This window comes from Cetorhinus maximus, chromosome 3 (genome assembly GCF_964194155.1).
Source record: "Cetorhinus maximus chromosome 3, sCetMax3.hap1.1, whole genome shotgun sequence".
Taxonomy (NCBI): domain Eukaryota; kingdom Metazoa; phylum Chordata; class Chondrichthyes; order Lamniformes; family Cetorhinidae; genus Cetorhinus; species Cetorhinus maximus.
Genome location: NC_135881.1, coordinates 47,533,795 through 47,556,019, shown reverse-complemented (window position 1 = coordinate 47,556,019; position 22,225 = coordinate 47,533,795). Strand labels below are relative to the sequence as shown.

The 22,225-nt window shown below is 45.2% G+C and overlaps 1 protein-coding gene across 1 annotated transcript in view; it reads left to right on the top strand.

Annotated features, from left to right (window-relative positions):
* The window catches only part of myo3a (myosin IIIA), a 599,990-nt gene that overhangs the window by 270,125 nt on the left and 307,640 nt on the right, over window positions 1–22,225 (top strand). Inside the window, exon 8 of the mRNA XM_078535585.1 lies at window positions 5,268–5,423. Within this exon, the coding sequence (XP_078391711.1) occupies window positions 5,268–5,423 (156 nt within the window). The remainder of the gene's footprint in view (window positions 1–5,267; window positions 5,424–22,225) is intronic.

Genomic DNA, 22,225 nt, shown 5'->3' with positions numbered 1-22,225 from the left:
AGAACATCAGGATAATAGACCCTGGTGATTTAGCAGTCTGCCTCATGGCTTACAGATGCCAGATAAGAACAAGAAGAGACCGGCGGAAGAGCCTGGCTCAGCAAAGGGAGGTGCACCTCCCTCAAGACGAAGGGGTGTCAGGGCCTGCTGCGCACACAGCTGAAAATCCACAGAGAGCGGTCGCTTGTAGGTGCCTTGCTAGACCCAGGGTCTATAGACGGCACATGTCATTCCTGCAGATGACCAAGAACCAGTGTCACCGAATACTGTGCATTTCTAGGGAACTGGTCAGTCACATATGCCACCTGCTGCAGGATTTGATACCACGGAGCCATGGAGGGCACCCACTGCCAGTGGCCGTGAAAGTGACCGCGGCGCACAGTTTTTACACCAGTGGCTCCTTCCAGGGCTCCACAAGTGACCTGCATGGGATCTTGCAAGGTTCCATGCACAAGTGTACCCCAGAGTTCACGGGCGCCATTTTTGCGTGTGTTTTTCACCCGGGATCAGCAAACCAGGGAGCAAGAACCCTGGGATTTGGGCAGATCACTGGTTTGCCACAGGTTCAGGAAGCGATCGACTGCACTCACATGGTGCTTAGATCTCCATGGTAACAAGCAGTCAACTACACCAACCACTCGCTGAAAGTTCAACTGGTGTGGGACCACCACAAATGCGTCCATGACTCCTACATCCTTAGCAGGTCTTAGATCCCTGACATCCTCCAGGATCCACAGAGGCTGCAGGGTTGGCTCCTCAGGAATAAGGGCTACCCACAGAGGATGTGGCTGATGATGTCCATACAGTGGCCTCAGACTGCAGCAGAGCAGTTGTATAACAAGGCTCATGCCACGACCCTGACTTTGGTGGAGCAAACGATAGGCATTTTGAAAATAAGTTTCTGGTGCATCGTCAGGTCCGGTGGAGTACTGCAGTGCAGCCCCCAGAGGGTGTCATGCATCATTGTCGCTGGCTGCATACTCCACAACCTAGTGCTGCAACGGGGGGAACGCCTGGCTGAGGAGCAGATGGAGGAGCTTCACATAAACAAAAGGTCAAAGGGGTGTTGATGACCCTTTGACCTATTGTTTATGACATATTTGGCAATCTCTCCTTTGCCTCCACCTATCACTGGCCCTCTATCCAGCTCCACCTGTCCCACCCCCCTTAAACAGCTTATATTTCACCACATTTCTATTTCTCTTTAGTTCTGATGAAGAGTCGTATGGACTCGAAATGTTAACTCTGTCTTCCTCTCCACAGATGCTGTCAGACCTGCTGAGTTTTTCCAGCAATTTTTGTTTTTGTTTCAGATTTCCAGCATCCGCAGTATTTTGCTTTTATCTTAGACATTCTTGGGAGTTTATTTACAATAGTGAATATTATGCACAAGTGATCAACACCCATGCCCAGGCTGTGCAACCATATCATCTTAACCTTCCTAACCCTGTCACTACATTTTGACGCTTCCCCGACATCGACAGTGGAAGTGGATGCAGTCTGCTGACTTCTATGCCCTGTCTGTGATGAACTTGGTGGGCGTCCTTTGGAGGGCTGAGACTGGGAGGGCCCCAGCCTGCTTTCGGAGTCCTGCTGTGTGGCAGTGGCACCCTCCTCGGCCTGTGGAGCTGGAGCTGCTGGGGTCACAGGAAGAGGGGATTCAGATTGGCTGGACACTCCTGGAGTCACCTGGGTGGATGGCTCTTGAGTGTGCACCTGCTGATCATCCTCCCTTTGGATGCCCAAGGGCCTCTGGCTGCCTCCTTGAGGAGGAGGAGAAGCTGGGCTGAGATCGAGCTGCCCCGCACCCCTCTCACACTGACACTGTTGGAGGCCAACTATGGCATCAGCAATAGAGTTAAGCCCAAGCAGCAGTGCAGAACCAATGTCCTGGACCAAGGTCTCCATGGCAGCCATCATCCTACCAATGTTGACCTCGGTGCATTGGCAGGCCGACGTTACCACTTCAGACTGAAGGTGGATGGACTCCCCCATTGTGCCTTGCAACCTGAGGACTGCAGCGGACACCCCTTCCTCACATTCCAGAGCTTGCCTTTGCAGCTCCAGCAGCTGAGGTATGACTGAGTCCAGAGACTTCAAATCTGACTCAGACTCAGCAGATTTCTGGCCTCCAGAAACCTGGGAAACCCCTGCTGCTGCCTGCTGTGGATTAAACAGTGTGATGTGTTCACCAGGTTGTGACCCTGAGATTACTCTAGAACTAGGTCCCACCGAGGTGTGCATCTTTGCAATGGTGAAGGGTGTGGGTGAGCGCTGTGATGGGACTTCAATTAGGACGTCATCAGATTCTTCTTCCAAGGTGTCTTCGGGGCTTGAGTTGAGGATCTGGCTCGTGGACCCCCTCGGCTGCTTCCCAGTTGTGCCTGCGAAAGCAAGGGGAGATAATTAGTGCAAGGCAGGGGACTGTGGAACAGGGGAACTCACTTACAGCATGGTTGTCTGATGAATGTTGCACTGCTGGATCCTCACCTGGCTGAGCACCGCTGACTTCACCATCAGCACAGGAACAATCCAGATCTTCGCCAGCCATCTGTATGACTCTATTTTCAAAGTCTGTGGGGCCCTTGATGTTGGGCATTCCTCCACCAGTCTGCAAGCTCTTCCTTTTGTCGTGTGCCAGCTTGTACTGCATGAATACAGATGGAGAAAGTGTAAGCAGGACACCTGCCAGACCAGATGAGAAGGATGCCTGGCATGAGTGGTACCATGGATGGGGTGAGAACACGATCCACAGGGCAGATGAAGGTGTGTGTAGTTTTTTTTATTCATTCATGGGATGTGAGCATCGCTGGCTAGGCCAGCATTTATTGTCCATCCCTAATTGCCCTTGGGAAGGTGATAGTGACTGAGTGAATGGTGATGTCCCTTGAACTGTCAGTGAGTGAGGGTCCTGTGGATGTGTGATGGGTTTGTGAGTATGTGAGTTGAGAGTGATGAGAAGAGTGATTTACCCTGGCAGAACAGAGGAAATCGTTCGTCCTCTTTCGGCACTGGGTGGCTGTCATCTTTTGCAGGGTGTTGGTGCTGACCACTGCTGCCACCACCTCCCAGATGGGATTGGTGAATTTGCTTGCTGGCCTTCGCCCAGAGTGGGGGTAGAGAACTTCACGGCAGGCCTCCACTGCGTACAGTAGGTGCCCGAGGGAGGCACCACTAAATTTGGGGGCAGCATGTTTCCTCCCTTTGGCAGCCATGACTTTGCAGCAGCTTCCAATCCCTCAGAGAGTGCTAGCTCCGTGCAAGGCACCCTTTAACTATGGTGCTTGGATTACTGATGGCCTGAGGTGACATCACGGCAGACGTCAGCGATCCTGCATGTTTCCTGGGAATGCATTATTAATGAGGCGACACACCAGGAATGGGACGATACAACATGAAAACCTGCCATTGTGGCCAGTGGGTAAAACATCTTTTTTCCCATTCGCTACTTTGTGCAAATCTGGGACAATTCCGCCCAGAGAGAATTGGAAGAGGGAACAGTGGACATATGTTTCACACAAACTTATTTCAAGAGGATGGGAGGGAGTAAATACACTGGGTGAAACTTTCAATTTAGCCGGGAGGGCCATAAAACTTATGATAGCAGATTAGCTACCCATTATACACCCTTCAGATTCCACTGAGTAATACCTATGATACAGAAGTACCAATTTTTAAAATTGCTGTTTGCAGCTTGGATAGGCACATAGGACATTTTAGGAATAGGAAAATATTATCACCGGAAGCTTCTCCTGATTTCTTGATGTAATCCTACAGACACGGGATGGAAAACTTTATGCACCATTTTCCCAGGATTTCTACTGAAGTTGACTGGACACTGGGGGAGCCCCAGTGGGATTTCTAGCCTTCCATGTCCCAAGAACCAGCTTTGACTTTTTTAAATCCATCCCCCCATCTTCTGACCATAACCACAATTTTCTCCACAAATGCAGCTAGTAAGTTCTTCAGCAGATTTTGCATTACTGATGATGTTGCCAATATTTTCAGTTGAAAATATGATAATCATATTGCAGTAAATAAATGGGACTGATGGATAGAGGTATAAGCAAGATTCAGAGATAAACATTTTTCTCATTAGCTAATATTACTGAAAGAAGTAGATGGGTATATAACAGGTGAACATTAGTGAATGGAGACACACATAACTGTTAATGGTTTAAATAAACAGAGGTGCAAGTCTGTGTGAAGGCGATGTAGTTATAAGTGGTTGTCAGTTCACCTTCAGAAATCTGGTCCTAGACTGTATTTGACCCACTGTGCCAAAAACCGTTTAATGGACTGTTGCTCAGAAATGATAATATTAATTGAATAATTTTAGCACATCAAGGCCTGAGAGATAGTGTAGAGTCTTGTCCACTGAGAACATAAATCAGGTAAACATCTGTCATAGTGGACAATCAGAAGCGGTGTGGAATGCGTGTCCAAATTTCTGATATACTCTCCCAGAATACAAAGCTGGAAGCTCTGATGTGAGAATTTGCCTTGTGACAAATTCCCATTGTCAGTCCCTTCTGATTCTGAAAATTCCTACATTTCTACACACTAAAATCATAATAACATAAAAAAAAGAAATAGGAGCAGTAGTAGACCATACAGCCATTTAAGCCTGTTCCAGCATTCAAAATGATCATGGCTATTTTTGGCCTCAACTCCAGTTTTCCACCTACTCCCCATATCCTTTGGCTCCATGAGACATCCAAAATCTGTCGATATCAGACATAAGTATATCCATCCTGTTCTGCACATTAACAAACAAACACAACACATTTGCATGAAATTTCTTCATCAGCTGTGTAAATATGGTGAGGAGAAGGATATGTACAGTTACATTATAAACACACTCAAAAAGAGCATTGTAACATAACATAAAACATGGAAAGCAACTCTTTCACCTGTTGAACATGTCCATTTAAACAGCAGGGTAGGGAATGTAAAACAAACATCTGTAACACTCTTACACTAATATTTGTGCAGCATAATTTTAACCTTACATTTCTAAACAGTTTGTTGCATTAATTGATGCTATCCCAATTTGGCTTTGAATAACGTTCGGTTTTTGAAATTTGACTAGCAGTATGGCAGTACGATGCATTTTAGGCATTCATTTAGAGCCACTATGAAGAAGCAGGGGACACTTATTAAATTAATAAAAACAAAAGAATGTGGAAAACACCCTTGCTTTCCACATAAGACATTAGCTGAAAGGATCATTTTTAACTCTCGCCTTGCTGTCTTTGTTATTACAGATGTCTCATTAAAGACTTTGAACATCGCCCAACAGTCTCTGACCTCCTGGAGCATCCCTTTATCAAACAGATTCAAGGAAAAGAGAAGGCTCTACAGAAACAATTAATGGAGCTTATAGACCTTCACCAGCAAATGGGTGCCATTGAAAAGACAAGGTATTTAAAACATTTACAGGTTGAAAGAGAAATGTTTTTGCTCGTTCAGTTTAATTCAGCATTGACGCTATTTGTTTTGTAGTATAGTTAAAGCTAGATTAGATGATTGTTACTGGAGAAAAAGAAAACGGTCTTGTCATTGAGCAGAGTGACTGATCTTCTGATTTGACTGAGATGGGATTTGTAAGGCCAATGTAGTGATTGTAAGTAAAACCTTTCATACTGTTTGGGGACCATGTGACTGTACAGACAAATCGGCCCTAAACGCAGGCAGTCTTAGGGGCGGAGCTTTCTAGTCGTGGACCTGGTTCAAGCATGTAGCTTCATCAGGAGCTCTGTAAATAAAGTTTACGGTTTCTAACAAGAAACCCATCCAGTACACCAAGTTTATTACAATTGACGATGAGCATAATTAGCTCCTACACTGCACCTCGCCTCCTGAGTGTGAGTATATTGATTTTTAAGGGAAGAAAGGAAAGTATACTCACCAGACATGCCACTGTTCGGCAAAATCGACCCCTACGGATCATCCATGGAAGACTGGAGCCAGTACATAGAGCGCCTAGGTTTCTACTTTGTGGCAAATGAAATAACAGCGGAGGGGAAGCAGAAAGCAATTCTTCGAAGTGTCTGCAGAAGCGAGACATATAACCTCATCCGTTGTCTGACGGTCCTGAATGTGCCCAATTCCAAATCTTTTAATGAGCTGGTGGACCTTGTGAAGACACATTTTCAGCCTAAGCCATTGGTGATTATGCAAAGATTCAAGTTTAACTCTAGAGTAAGGGCCCTGGGTGAGTCAATTGCAAGCATATCACAAGTTAAAACAGCTGACTGAACACCGCGACTTTGGAGATATTCTCAATGACATGTTGTGAGATGATTTGGTTTGCGGAGTACACGATGACGCCATTCAGCACTGTTTACTTCCAGAAGTTAGTGTTGACCTGAAATATAGAAATAGTGCTAGCAATGGAGAGCGCTAAGAGGGATTCGCAGGCTTTGCAGAGTGCGCAACCTGGTGCCATTCTTCAGTTGGGGTGGGAACCTACCACCGAGCATGGCATGAAAACCAGGGAGACAACCACGAAGCAGGAAACAGCCTCTCCAGCTCGAAAAACAAAAAGGAAACTGGAAGCATCTCACCAGTGATTCAGAAATTAATTTGTTTCCAAAGTGGGGGTAACCATGTACCGGAAACCTGCAGATTTAAAGAGGCAGAATGCAACTACTGTCACTTAAAAGGGCATGTAATAAAGCAATGCAGGGCAAAATCGAGACAGGCAATCAGGCAGCAGACCAAGATGATTGAAGTGCACAATATAAATGAACCAGAAGTTGCTGATACTGATATCTATTCCTGTACAAGGTCAAAGTATTGAAAACTGAAACAATCACCAGCACCCTTCAAGCAAATGGGAAACCTTTAGTCATGGAGGTGGACACAGGAGCATCGACCACAGTGGCGGGAGAACACATCTTTAAGTACCTAAGCAAAGGTACCCAGCCACTGAATCTGGGGAGGCAATATAAGTGAAAGGCATTGCCTCTGTAGCTATATCCTACAGGGAACAGACAGCCCAGCTTCCAGTGATGTTGTAACGGGTAAAGGACCTAGCCTTCTGGGCCGCGATTGGTTAAAAGAAATTAAGCTCGACTGGTCAGAAATTTTTTAAGTCAGAACAGGGAAAATTCCTGAGTTGATAAGGGAATTTGACAGTGTCTTTTGGAATGAGATAAGAGAACCGAAGGACCTTCACAAGATGTAAGGACCCCTCAGGTCAGACTTGGTTCCACGGGAAAATCATGAAAAGAAGCAAAATGAATACAGTGCCACTCTGAACCAACTGAAGAAACAACTGGCAGAAAAAAACTCAACAATGTTCCAAGAGGAAGCCAAAAAATACACAAAGGAGATAGAAGAACTGAAGAATCAGTTTATTGAGACAAAAGAGGCATTAGAAGGAAAAGTCATGGAACTTTCCAAGATGTGAATGGGTAACTCAACCCCCGAACTGAACCAGGTTAAGATTTCACCAGGGAGAAATTTGGTCAACTGTGAAATCAAAATGAAAGATGAAACAAAACTCTGCAGCAAACACCAGAAGAAAAGACAGAAATCGAATCTGAAAGACCAATAGGATATGTCTCCAGAAACCTCTCTGCAGCTGAGAAAGGTTCCTCACAACTTGAAAAAGAAGGCTTATCCATAATACTTGGAGTAAAGAAATTCCATCATTATTTGCATGGTCGACATTTCATCATAGTGTCAGATCACAAGCCACCAACGGGTTTATTTAGTGAAGATAAAACAATACCACCTATAGCCTCTGCCAGAATTTAAAGATGGGCTTTGATTTTGTTGGCATATGGGTACACACTTATGCACCATCCAGGTGTGCATCTGGCAAATGCAGACACCCTCATCGTCTCTCTTTGCTAGATAACATTATACATGCTCCAGTGCCTCAAGAAGTTGTACTTGTGTTGAATTTCCTGGACTCATCACCGGTCTGTGCGAAGCAGATGAAGAATTGGATAAACCGGGATCCAATTTTATCAGGAGTCCGAGAACAGGTATTGCAAGGATGGACAAATGCACAAGCCTCTGGAGAGTTAAAATACAACTGAATTATGTTGTCAAGATGGAATCGTGTTGCGGGGAGCAAAAGTCGTCATCCCTTCACAACGAAGAAAACCACTCTTGACAGAGCTTCACAATGCGCATCCAGGCATTTTGAAAATGAAGATGCTTATGCAAAGCTATATCTGGTGGCCAGGTATAGACAGTGATATAGAAAAAACGGGTAAGCACTGTCTCCAATGTCAGCAACAAAAGAAGTTGCCTGTTTCAGCTCCACTGCATCTGTGGGAGCTGCCGGGTCGACCCCGGTTAGATTACATGTAGGCTATGTCTGTCTATTTTTAGGTACTATGTTTTTAGTGATCATCGACACGCATTCTAAGTGGATGGATGTGTATGAAGTTATTTTACCAACATTGTGTGCAACTATTGAAAATCTGTGCCAACGTTTTAGCGTACATGGCCTCCAGAAGTCATTGTTTCGGATAATGGTGCTGCTTTCACTTGTATGGAATTACAGAGATTCGTGAATTCAAATCAGATTAAATATATCAAGACAGCACCATATCATCTCTCACCCAATGGGTTAGCAGAAAGAGCAGTACAAACTTTTAAAACAGGAATGGAGAAATTATCCGAAGGAACATTAGAAACACAAATTTCACGGTTACTTCTCAACTACCGCACGACTCCACATGCAACTTCAACATCGTCTGAATTCTAATGAAACAACACATTCGTACAAGGTTTTGTCTGTGTTTCCTAACTTAGAGGGGAAGGTAGAGAAGAACCAGAATATTTAGAAAGTGAATCATGGTATTCCCAGTAAAGATCAAAAAATTACTGTGGGAGGGACAGTCTTCGTGTGAAATTTTGGAAATGGACCTAGATGGGTTTCTGGTATAATTGCCTCTGAAACAGTCATACCAAGTGGAAATGGAAAACCAGATTGTTCAGAAACATGTGGATCCTCTAAAAGTAGAGAGACACTTCAACAACCAGTTACTCCACCTGAAATTGAAGTTGAACCTTTGATCCCTGAGGTGCCAGGTCGACATAGAGAAAACATACCTGATTTCTATTGAAGTAAATAATTCTGGACTGCCATTGTCTAAGGATGTCCCTGATGCCGCAGGTCCTGATCAAGTCGATCCAGTGGAAGAATCTCAAGTCGTAGAGTTACATCGCTCTAACCAAATCAGAAAATCACCTCAGAGACTTAATCTATAATCGCATGAACTGTGTATATTTGTATATGTTGTGGATTAAGATATTCTTGGAAATAAGAGATGTAAAACAAAATTAAAGAGGGAGGGATGTAGTGAGTGTAAGTAAAACCTTTCATACTGTTTGAGGATCATTTGACTGTACAGACAAATCAGTCCTAAGCGCGGGTAATCTTAGGGGTGGAGCTTTCTAGTTGTGGATCTGATCCAAGCATGTAGCTTCATCAGGAGCTCTGTAAATAAAATTTACTGTTCCTAACAAGAAACTTGTCCGGTACACCAAGGCCTGAATTTTTAGGTCAGTGGGCGGGGACGATTGGCGGAACCAGAATCATTAGGGGGAACTGGGAACATTAGGGGGAACTTCTTCACTCAGAGAGTGGTGAGAGTGTGGAGCGAGCTACCATCTGATGTGGCAAATGCGGGCTCACTCTTAAGTTTTAAGAATAAATTAGGTAGATACATGGATGGGAGAGGTCTGGGGGGGTTATGGACTAGGTGCAGGTCAATGGGACTAGCAGAATAATATTTCGGCACAGACTAGAAGGGCCGAATGGCCTGTTTTCTGTGCTGTAGTGTTCTATGGTTCTATGGAATCGGCTGGGGAACAGACCGACCGCGATTGGCCCCCAACCGCGATTTCACACTGGCTGGCCAATTAACGGCCAGCCAGCGTGAAGCACGCGCTGAGAAGCTCAGCATTGCTGTGGTGGGGCGGAAGGAGGGCGGGTGCTGACATCAACGCAGGCGCAGGCCAGCACTGAGAAAAAGCTCCCTGAAGGCAGAGGGAGCTGAATTCCTGAAAAATCAAAAATAAAGGTTTCAGAAGCTGAAAGAAAGTGTCCATGCATCATAATAAATCACCTGAAAATTTAGTTACTAAAAATGCTGTCCACAGAAATTTATTTATATTTTACTTCATTTTACTTTACTTATTTTACTTTACGCCCGTGGATGAGGTTTGATGAAAAATGCAAAGGCCGCCTGGCCGATTCACCCATCTGCCAACTGTAAAGTTGGACAGGCAATGAAAAATTGCACCTTAATGGCCTTAATTGTCCTCTTAATTGTCAGCCGGTGCGGTTCCAACTTTTGAGCGCGCCCGCCGACCGAAATATCGTGTGAATGCGGGATGACATTGGAATGCTTGCCCGACGTTATCTTGCGCGATTTCACACCGGATCAGGTCAGGCACAAGCCCACCTGATCAGCATAAATTCTGCCCCAGTTTATTACAGCCAACCTCTGAATCCTAGCAGAAAGACAGACAAGAAGCCTGAACATTCATGGGGTTTAGGTGGACTCATGCTATAACTTCAACTAGACACTGGAATGATCTCTCATAAAATGGTGGAGACTCACTTGCACTGGGTCTCCACCATTTCTGGCTGTTTCCCAAATGCCTCATAAGAGGCAGAATCAAAAGCTTCCCTTTACAAGGCAAATGTGATCACATAGGTGGAGGGTCTAGGTGATCCTGGAACCAAGATTGGGGAATCCCTAATCTGCAAGTCCACACTGCATTCTTTCTAACAGGACTTCACATGCTGAGTGACTTGAGATGTACCCACTTCCACTGGTGGGCCATAGGCACAGCAGTAGCCTGCATCCGAAAGAAACTTGATGGGCTGGATTTTCATCCTAAAGGCAAGTAGCAGGAGTTGGGAACTTTCCCCAATTGCTCAATGTTTATTTACACAAGATAAAGGTGGCTCAACTCCATGAAAATTGCAGAGTTCTAGGAGATGCCTATCCCAGCAATGGAGCCGACCAGGTCAAGAGTGCAGGGTGCAGGCGTATGAACCACATCAGCCCGCATACTTATCCCTGCACTGACCAAAATTTGGGGTGTCAGGAATGGGGCCTGGAATCCAGGAACCGGGCCCTGGCCGTCATTTTTAAAGGTTCGCCAAGTTGGGAAAACTCTGAAAATCCAGCCCAAAGTCTTTTGTTTAAACAAATTCTAAATTGGCCAAGAAGGCTTGGGGGCCTGGATAAATTTCCCCACTCTATGGAAAGCAGGTTCCATTTTTTAGCTAGAGAGATAGGTGAGTTCTGGAGAGGTACCTGTACTGGCACTGTGCCCACCTATACCCAGTGCAAATTACAAACTGGTGGATACCATCTCAACATAACTGCTGGGATCACACCCTGAGGAATTTCACAGCTAATTAGTTCTTGAAAGCCTACTTTACAAAATGTGGATTTTACCATTCTCCATTCTCACTCTCCAGTGCATTTCCCTAGATTCCAACACTGAGCACTGAATCAACTGATCTCTCTTATTTCATCCAGAGACAATGTCTTGATAATGGGGATGAGAAATGCTTATTTATAAGTCTCTAGGGTGCACTCATATTAGGAATATAAGCCATGCTCCTACTATTATTCTGATATTGATATGTGAAACCATTATTAATCTTGTAAGGGTTAGGTGTTAAGGACTGTAAAGGACTCTGGCACAAATACATTGATACCACTATATTTGATATTAGTACCTAATATGTGAAACATCTCTACATCCTATTTTAAGAAAGTATGTTTATATGTTTAATCGGGATAACAGTTTGGTTCAAATAGCAAGCAGCAGAGTTTCAAACATAAAAACAAAAAAACTGCGGATGCTGGAAATCCAAAACAAAAAATGAAAAATATCTGGAAGAACTCAGCAGGTCTGGCAGCATCGGCGTAGAAGAGTACAGTTGACGTTTCGAGTCCTCATGACCCTTCAACAGAACTAAGTAAAAATAGGAGAGGGGTGAAATATAAGCTGGTTTAAGGGGGGGGTGGGGGGAAGAGAGAGAAGGGGGGAGTGGTTGTTGGGACAAGCAAGCAGTGATAGAAGGAGATAACCAAAAGATGTCACAGACAAAAGAACAAAGAGGAGTTGAAGGTGGTGATATTATCTAAAAGAATGTGCTAATTAAGAATGGATAGCAGGACAAGCAAGGTAGCTCTAGTGGGGGTGGGGTGAAATAAGACTAAAAGGGCATAAAAGGTATAGATAAATGATCGGTGGAATACATTAAAAATAATGGAAATAGGTGGGAAAAGAAAAATCTATATAAATTATTGGAAAAAACAAGAAGGAGGGGGAAGAAATGGAAAGGGGGTGGGGATGGAGGAGGGAGTTTAAGATCTAAAATTGTTGAACTCAATATTCAGTCCGGAAGGCTGTAAAGTGCCTAGTCGGAAGATGAGGTGCTGTTCCTCCAGTTTGCATTGAGCTTCACTGGAACAATGCAGCAAGCCAAGGACAGACATGTGGGCAAGAGAGCAGGGTGGAGTGTTAAAATGGCAAGTGACAGGGAGATCTGGGTTATGCTTGCGGACAGACCGAAGGTGTTCCGCAAAGCAGTCACCCAGTCTGCGTTTGGTCTCTCCAATGTAGAGGAAACGGCATTGGGAGCAATGAATGCAGTAGACTAAGTTGAAGGAAATGCAAGTGGAATGCTGCTTCACTTGAAAGGAGTGTTTGGGCCCTTGGACGGTGAGGAGAGAGGAAGTGAAGGGGCAGGTGTTGCATATCTTGTGTTCGCATGGGGAGGTGCCGTAGGAGGGGTTTGAGGAGTAGGGGGTGATGGAGGAGTGGACCAGGGTGTCCCGGAGGGAACGATCCCTACGGAATACCGCCAGGGGGGGTGAAGGGAAGACGTGTTTGGTATTGGCATCATGCTGGAGTTGGCGGAAATGACGGAGGATGATCATTTGAATGCGGAGGCTGGTGGGGCGATAAGTGAGGACAAGGGGGACCCTATCATGTTTCTGGGAGGGAGGAGAAGGCGTGAGGGCGGATGCGCGGGAGTTGGGCTGGACACGGTTGAGGGCCCTGTCAACTACCATGGGTGGAAAACCTCGGTTAAGGAAGAAGGAGGACATGTCAGATGAACTGTTTTTGAAGGTAGCATCATCAGAACAGATGCGACGGAGGCGAAGGAACAGAGAGAATGGGATGGAGTCCTGACAGGAAGCGGGATGTGAGGAGCTGTAGTCGAGGTAGCTGTGGGAGTCGGTAGGCTTGTAATGGATATTGGTGGACAGTCTATCACCAGAAATTGAGACAGAGAGGTCAAGGAAGGGAAGGGAAGTATCAGAGATGGACCACGTGAAAACGATGGAGGGGTGGAGATTGGAAGCAAAATTAATAAATTTTTCCAGGTCCCGACGCAGCATCTTCCGACTAGGCACTTTACAGCCTTCCGGACTGAATATTGAGTTCAACAATCTTAGACCTTAAACTCCCTCCTCCATCCCCACCCCCTTTCTGTTTCTTCCCCCTCCTCCTTGTTTTTTCCAATAATTTATATAGATTTTTCTTTTCCCACCTATTTCCATTATTTTTAATGTATTCCACCGATCATTTATCTATACCTTTTATGCCCTTTTAGTCTTATTTCACCCCACCCCCACTAGAGCTACCTTGCTTGTCCTGCTATCCATTCTTAATTAGCACATTCTTTTAGATAATATCACCACCTTCAACTCCTCTTTGTTCTTTTGTCTGTGACATCTTTTGGTTATCTTCTTCTATCACTGCTTGCTTGTCCCAACAACCACCCCCGCTTCTCTCTCTCTCCCCCCCCGCCCTCCCCCCGCCTTAAACCAGCTTATATTTCACCCCTCTCCTATTTTTACTTAGTTCTGTTGAAGGGTCATGAGGACTCGAAACGTCAACTGTACTCTTCTCCGCCGATGCTGCCAGACCTGCTGAGTTTTTCCAGGTATTTTTTATTTTTTGTTTTAGAGTTTCAAACATATTTAACTTGAAAATCACAGAAACTTTATACGAACTAGTTAATTCTTCTTTCTAATATCACACATTAGCTCAGCTCTTAAGCATATGCTGCGAGTATTGTCTGCATAAATATACCAATTTTAACTTTTAACTGGTTGTTATCCCATCAAGTAGGCCAATTTGTTGGATAAGAAGGAGCACCCCCAAGACTAGCTCCACAAAATTTCACCTAAAATGTTTCCTGGCTTTTTCTGGAGCAGTCAGGAGTCCCTTTCGGAACCACTGGTTAGGCCACCAAACACAAGACTGGTGGGATAGGGAGGTGAAGCGGATTGGTGGGAAAGTGTGCAAATTCCATGCTCGCCCCTGAAATTGCAACTCAGCATCCTAATTACATCATAGGAATAGGTGGATGAACTGGTTTAATTAAATTTGTTGAATGTGAAAATGTTGCTACTCATATTGTTTAGAATTTTCATGAATCATTTGCTTCTATTTGGAGGGGTCAGAGATACATTGCTGGTCACGTAATTGAGGTTATGATAATACATTGTTTCTCTTAGGACACTGATTGAAATAAGTGCCTAGGCTGGCACCTCTCCTGGTCCCTGGTAATGAGCTTTCAAAAGGTTCAGGACCCAGCTGTCTCTACCTAAATATACTTCAATTTATTTTTAATTGGCATCACTAACAGATTGGCTTCTTTGAAATTAAAAGTCAGGAAAAAAATAATTGTAGACACACTGCACCAAACGAGAGCTCAGTTCTTAAAGCTGCTTGCATGTTTTGCTAGTAAGTAGTTAATCATTTTAATATTTGCACTTTAAAGCAGGCCATGCATTTGAAGACTTTATTGAGTGGAGCCACAGAATATTAAATGTGCAAGTACTGTGGGCATAAAACAAATTAAAATCATAAAACAAAAAAACAGGAAAGGCTGAGAATTTAGATCTGTTTGTTGCAGAACGAAAAGACAGGTTAATATTTCAAGTACATATGCCTTCACCAGAACTGAAAGGGAAACATAATCCAGCAGGTGGAAGAGTGAAAACAAAGGAGAGTAAACAGATACTGCAATTGCCAAAGGGAAGACAATTGACTGGTAAACTGTTTAAGGAGTCTGACAAACGATACAAAAGATCATCATAGTAAGATCGTCAAAAGGCATTAGGAGAACAAAAGAAGGTACTTAGTTGGTGGAACATAGGGGCAGGAGTAGGCCATGCAGCTCCCCGGGATTGTTCTGGCATTGAGTTAGATCATGGCTGCAGGGTACCTCAACTCCATTTGCCAGTCCTCGTTCCATATTCCTTAATAATCTTGTAAACAAAAATCTATCAATCTCAGTTTTTAAATTTTCAATTGACCAAGCCTCAATCAAACCTTGGGGGATAGAGTTCCAGATTCCACTACACTTTTTGTGAAGAATTACTTCCTGACATCACCCCTGCACAACCTAGCTCCAACAGTTGACCACTGTTCTGGACTCTTCCACCACAGGAAATGGTCTTTCTCCATCTTCAACATTTCAGTTATGTCACCTCTTAATCTTCCATACTTGGAGGAATAAAAGCCTAGTGTATGCATCCTGTCCTCATAATTTAACATTTTTATACCCAGTATCATCCTAGTGAATCTGTACCACACCCATTCCAAGAACAATTTTTTGTTCTTGAGATGTAGTGCCCAGAACTTCAGCCTAATCAGAGTTTATACAAGTATAGCATAACATTTAAACTTTTACTTTTGTATTCAACCTCCCTTAGATGATGGCTAACATTTTATTAGCTTTTTAAATTACATTTTGTACCTGACCACTAGCTTTTAGTGATTTCTGTAAATGGATACCTCAATCTCTCTGGAAACCATGATATTCTTCCTCTTCAGTTTTCTGCCCAAAGGCATGTCTGAAAACAGCACTGCAGTTTCCACCATGGGCAGGGCAAGGAGGCAGGTCCCAAATCTACCCCAGTCAGAACAGAGATTGGCACCAACTTGATCCATGCTGCTGTTTAATGGTTTCTATTGGATTTCTACCAGAGTTACAGCCGGACACCCTACGGAGCTTTTGGGGCCTGAATATTTAACTTCATGATTTCAGAGTCTAGGTTTGAAGCACAAGCTGATTCTAGCAACCTGATTTGCAGACATTTCTCCTTTCACAGCCAGCCTAGGGTGACTTGTATGATTATTAGTCACTTGACTGCATCGCCACTAACACTGTTTGTCATTTGAAAATGACATGACTGTCTTGTGATTTATGTTAAACATCTAATGCGTAGCATAGCTACATGAAACCTAAACTAGAAAAATAAACACTAGTATTTGATTCCACTCTCTATTTTACAGCACTCAGATTGTGTCATTCCCGCAATAAAGTTTCCCACAGAGGAGTTTTGAGTTTCTAATGCTCAGATCTAAAGATAGGGCAGAATTTTTGACCCAGTAATGAGCAGGAATGGAGGTGGGCAGGTGAGTAATTTTGCACCACCAGATGACTTGCCAATTTGCCAGCGCTGTCTCGCCACCAAGCCATTTTTCCAGAGGCAGGATCAGGGATGGAAAGGCTACCTGCCTGCAAGTGGAGGGTAGCCAATTAAACTAAGTTAAAGGCCAATTAAGACCACCTACCAGAGGCTGACTGGAATTTGCCTGTGGACCCCCGTTGCATGGGAACAGACCAGTTTGTCTGATGTCAGCCTCCTAGTGGTGGACAGTGGGGGCCAGCGCTCCAGGCAGACTCTGAGGCCACGCCTCCCACTCTGCCTATCTCATCATAGCTATGGCCACAAGCCTCTCTGTGAAGGAGATTCCACTCCTGATGATTGCCCAGCTGCTGTGGTGATTTTTTATTTATATTTTTTATAAGTGCTGAGAGAGCACCTCAAGATGGAAGCAACTTCTCTTCCCCCTTACCTGCAATGGCAGGTCTCCACTGCTTAAGTGTTGGAGGGCCTCCTGATTGCCCTCCAGCTTTGAGAGACCTACTGCCATCTTTGATTGATGATTGAGCACACCTTTTGGCCACTAATTGGCCAAATCAGGGAAAACCACTGCTGGGTGATTGTTTCCCAGAAAGTGCTGGATCATTTGAACCCATTTGACCCAATGTTGGGATTTATGACCCAAAATGCAAAAACCTGCCCTTAGGCATATCGTGGAGCTGCAGAGCTTTACTTTAGATTTTATTTTTAAAAATGTCTGCGTTGAATGCCATACTGTTGTAATGTGTTTCATTGACTAAAACTTAAAGTAAGCCAATGATCATTTTCAAGTTCCCTGTCACAAATGGCTACACCTCCAGGCCTATGTTCCTGCTTGCACCCTCTAGTCTTCTGGGGAAAAAATGCAAAATTACTGCAGAAACTCCAATTCTGAATGGAAAACGGTGGAAACTCTCAACAGTCAGGTGGAATCTGGAAATTAACCGTAACTTCCTCTTTCCCCTGAGGAAGCTGCCTGAATGTTGTTACAGCATTGACTGTTTTTACTCCACTCTGCTGACTAGTCAGCTGTGCAGCCCTGAGCTCTCTCTGCTTCATCATCAGTAAATTGGAGTCAAAGGGCCAGATTTTCATCTTCAGATTGGGAACTATGAGTTCTGCCACTTTCTGACATGGAGGGTAGCCAATTAAGGTAAGTTAAAGGCAAATTAAGACCAACTACCAGAGGCTGACTGGAGTTTTCTGGCCTGCAGATCCCCATCGTGCAGAAAAAGACCAGCTTGCCCGGTGTCAACCCGACTTGTAAAAGTCAATCCGTTATATTAATCTCCAAGTGTTGGGTTCCGGCTGGAGTTGGGGCCATCACCTCCTGAGGCAGGCCTGAGGAGACAACAGAGGCAATATGTTTGCAGGGGCACTATCCCAGTTCAATTTGTGAATGTTAGACTCTCTGGCCGTCACATTCTCCCCGATCCTCAACCCCCCAACCACCCTCCATGACCTCACATATTTCCCATGTCCCCTCCATGCTGCCCATGCACCCTGCATTCACCCTTACATCATCTGTAACCACTCACCCAGCAACCACCAGGAGTATAGAATGCATGAGGCATAAACGATCACAGGCAAGACTTTGAATTGCTCATGAAATTAAAAAAAACACAATCAGGCATTCCACATTCCCTTTGAAGAAAATTCACCCTCCTACCTTCTCATAAAACTGTCAATCAAACAAAGCCAGTGAAAGCCCCATGGAAGAAACCTTTAATCCTGTCCAAATAAACATACAGGCATTGAAAACTCGCTTCAAAAAATAGATTAAATTATTACAAGGTAATAAAACTGCCAATCAAATAAAGCTAGCAGTTCCATTTGAAAATGTATAAACAAACCCCTGCTTGGCTGAATCCATTAGTTAGCCTTGGAGCTCAGCCAAACATTCATAACGAGACCATCTAGCAAAACAGATCTCTGGCCATATGTTCAGGCAGCTTCTGTTGAAATAGTTGCCGGATGGCCTAATATGAATGCTTGGGCTGAATTTTCGTCTGGCTGTGGAGGTGCATTATGGTTTGCAAAAGGCCAAACTTAAAATTTTTTTTCAGAGGAAACCTGATTTTCCTTCGCATTCCCGAACCAGCACTATTTTTATATGCCTTTACCACTGGCCTGTATTGCCTCCTGCGTGAAATACATATCCGCCCCCACTGATGTTGAGCTCCCCAGCATAAGAGGAGGATGAAAATCACATTTCCTGAGCCCTGTTATTTCTGTCAGGACTGAATATGCACACGTCTCCTCTGTCACATGGTGAAGAAATTTGCTAGGAAGGGAAGGAGTCGTGAGTAAAGTGCAGCAACTTTGCTTAGTGTTTTTGTGCAATTTTTAAACCACCAAACACTGCCTGCAAGCAAGTTTAATATTCAGGGAGGGGGGAGATAAAGGAAGGTTCCTTCAAAGCCACACACAGCACATCTGAACACCAACAAGAAGGAGTCCTATGCCTTCAATCTCAGCCTCCTGAGTATTAAAGAAAACACTTTTAAAATCTGCAGTCTACAATGGGAACAGCACCATCCTCATCTATGGTACCTAGAAGCAGAGGTGGAGGAGCAGCAACAGCAGCAGCCTGAAATGCTTTGCTCACTATGTGCAACAGCTCCAAGGTGAGGAAGCACCGTGATGCCGAGTACCTGCAAGAAGAAGACATAGAATGCTGAGGAACTACCCACCATAGGCTTTACAGGAACAGGGTAACGTTCCTTGAGATCACCAAGAGACAATGTAAGATGAGGATGCGCCTATCCCAAGAGGTGGTGGCTGAGCTTTGCAACCTCTTGTGAGAAGACCTCAAGCTAAGGGGAAACTAGAGGTATGCACTGTCAGTGACATTGAAGGTGACAGTTGCCATCAATTTCTTTGCCATTGACTCTTTCCTAAACTCCGCATCTAACGTCTGTGGGATCTCACAGTCCGCAGCAGACAGGTACATCCATCAGGCAACTGATACCCTTTTTGCCAATGTGAGGCATTTCATCCCCTTTGACATGGATGCTGCAGTGCAGACACAGCGTTTGACAGGATTTGCCTCAGGTTCAGGGTGTAGTTGACTGCATGCACTTGGCAATAAGGGGCACCCTACGTAAATTCTGAGAGGCACATCATCCGAGAGGGCTCCACTCCCTGAATGTGCAACTCCTCTGCGATCACCGAGAGAGGTTTTTCTGTCTGCACCTCCTAACCTGGCAGCTGCCATGATTCATTTATCCTCAGGGAGCCTGGGCTGCCAAGAATGTTTAAACTCACACCACAGGTGCATGGCTGTATACGTGAGAATAAGTGGGTTGGTTCTAGACCCATAAGAAGAGGAGGAAGGGGACCTGTCCTCAGATGAAGAATAAAAAGAGGAGGTGGAGGAGAAAGCATTATGTGCCCATGAGAAAGGTGACGTGGAAGGCCAACATGAGGGCCCCCAGAGATGAGGGAGAGGGCATTCACGCACATTCTCTGAAGAGCCCATGCAGGATGCCATAGTCACCTGAGACATTCTCATGCAATGGCGCTTCACGTGATGGCACCCTGACATGGGGCTGCATCTTCCGGTCGACGAGCGGGGGGCGGGGCCTGCTTGCCAATGCTTAAAATGACACGGGGTAACGTCGGGCGTGCATCCTCATGTCACTCTATGTCCTTTAGATTTCCAATTCAGCAGGCGGGCAGCCAAATCAGCTGCACGCCTGTTGAACTGTCAAAGGCTTATTAAGGCCATTAAAAAAGTAATTTAAATGATTAATGGACCTGCCCATCCAACCTTAAGGTTGGCAGGCAGGTGAAGAGCCCAGGCAGCCTTCAGAAAAAAGTTGAAACCTCATCCACGGGCGGAATGAGGTTTCATGAGGGTATTAAAATCCATATAAAATGTTTAAATAAAAGAAATCAACATGTCCCAGCTCAATGACAGTGTCACATGAGGTGACATGTCAGGAATATATTTTTCTGCCTTTAATGAAAGTTTGAATCTTGAGCCGATCTCCCTGAGGCAGCACTTGCCTCAGGGTGATCTGTGCGCTCTTTAGTGTGCATACGCGAAAGAGCGCACTCCCGGCTCAGGGAAGCATAGTGCTTCTGGGCGGACGTCATGCTGGACGGGCTTTAATTGGCCCGTCCACGTAAAATGGTGCTGCGCCCCCAACCTGGGGCACTGATCGGGAACCCGACCGCTCGCGCCCTCTCCCACACAACCCCCCCTGACAGGGGGAAAAGGCTGCCCAAGGGGTTGAATTTGACATGGACTTGGCTACAAATAGGAAAGCCATTGGAAGGATCCTGCAAATGAGCCCGATGGATGATTGATGATCGACGTGTGGTTGCACAGTTCAGATTGGCTGAGGCAATAAAGACTTTGGATTACATGGGCACACCCAAAAATCTGTAAATATATTGTACGTAGTTACTATTTTCCACAGTTAAAGATATTTGTATGTTCTATTTATACATCTTTAGTTTCTTACTTAGCGCAACTAAACTTCTATAAATACCATAGTGATCCCATTAATGCTCTAATCAATGTTGTGTTCTCTGCTCTCAGACAATCCTATGTAATGCTCCTCTTGTTAACGCAGAGGAGGTGGCAGCAGGTTGTTCACATTCCTGACTATATGGCTGCAAGAGTCATGGCGGTTGGCCTCATCATGCAGGGGCCTATTGGGGCCCTACCTCAGATTGCACTACCTGTATCTCTGCAGGGGCAGCCATTCTCACTTGGACCCAGCTAGTGGATGGAGCATCTGGCTGAGCGACTGAGGAATCAGAGGATAGTGGAATTCCCTCCAAAAGCACGGAATCCTCACTCTCTTCCTCTGAATGCTGAGCCCTTGAGGTGGAGTCCCGATGGCTGGCCGGGCTGTGGTGCTGGGGTTCAGCTGCCATTCCCCTCTAGCCACCTTCAGGCTTGGGTCCCCCCCAACGCCCCAACCCCAGCCCTCATCATTTTCCTCAGTTTGTGGGCCCTGTTCTCCTGAAAGACAAAGATGGAAAGGGTGAAGTGCAGGTTCATCAAGGCATAGTACTTGGGGATGCCTCCAAGGTATTTCTCACCACCAATTTCCTCCATTCAGATGAGTATAAATTATTTCCCTTGGCCTTTGCTGCTGCTGCACTGCAGAGCATCATGTGCACCGTGTCCATACAAGGCCAGCTGTGCTGCCTGCAGCAAGGCCAGGCTGCACACATTAGAAGAACATCTCACTCACCTTACCGTAGCACAGAAGGCCACTGAACTGCTTATGACACTCGATCCATGTGTCTGGTGCTGTCCTGAGGCACTGACCAGCTTGGCGATCTTGACCCATGCTGCCTTGGTGAAACTGTGAGCTTAGCTCCTCTGAGCCTTGGCCTGGTACAGAAGGATCTCCAGGTCATGCTTGGTGAACCATGGAACAGCTCCTTCTGGGACTCCTGGCTGATCTGATCATCAGCCATCCTGGAATAAGGTAATTGGAGGCACATGAGTCAGCATGTGTATGTGTGATGCCTTTCTTTGTCATGTAGTTCTTGGGGTGTAAAGCTCCTGAGGGGACAGGGCTACTCTGCGGGTGGCATGGGAGCGAAAGTTATGACTTGCAAAGGCTTTGTGGTCTAACCATTGCGTGATTAGTAAGAGGGTGGCAAACCATATCCCAGGTCACCAATGTTGTAAGGGCATGAGGGGTATGGAGGAGATTTTGTGGCTTCATGTGGAGTCTCTGGGATAGGCCAGGGGGTGCTTAGTTTGCTGCATCCTCAGAGGGTGGAATGCTTTAAGATGGTTGCTG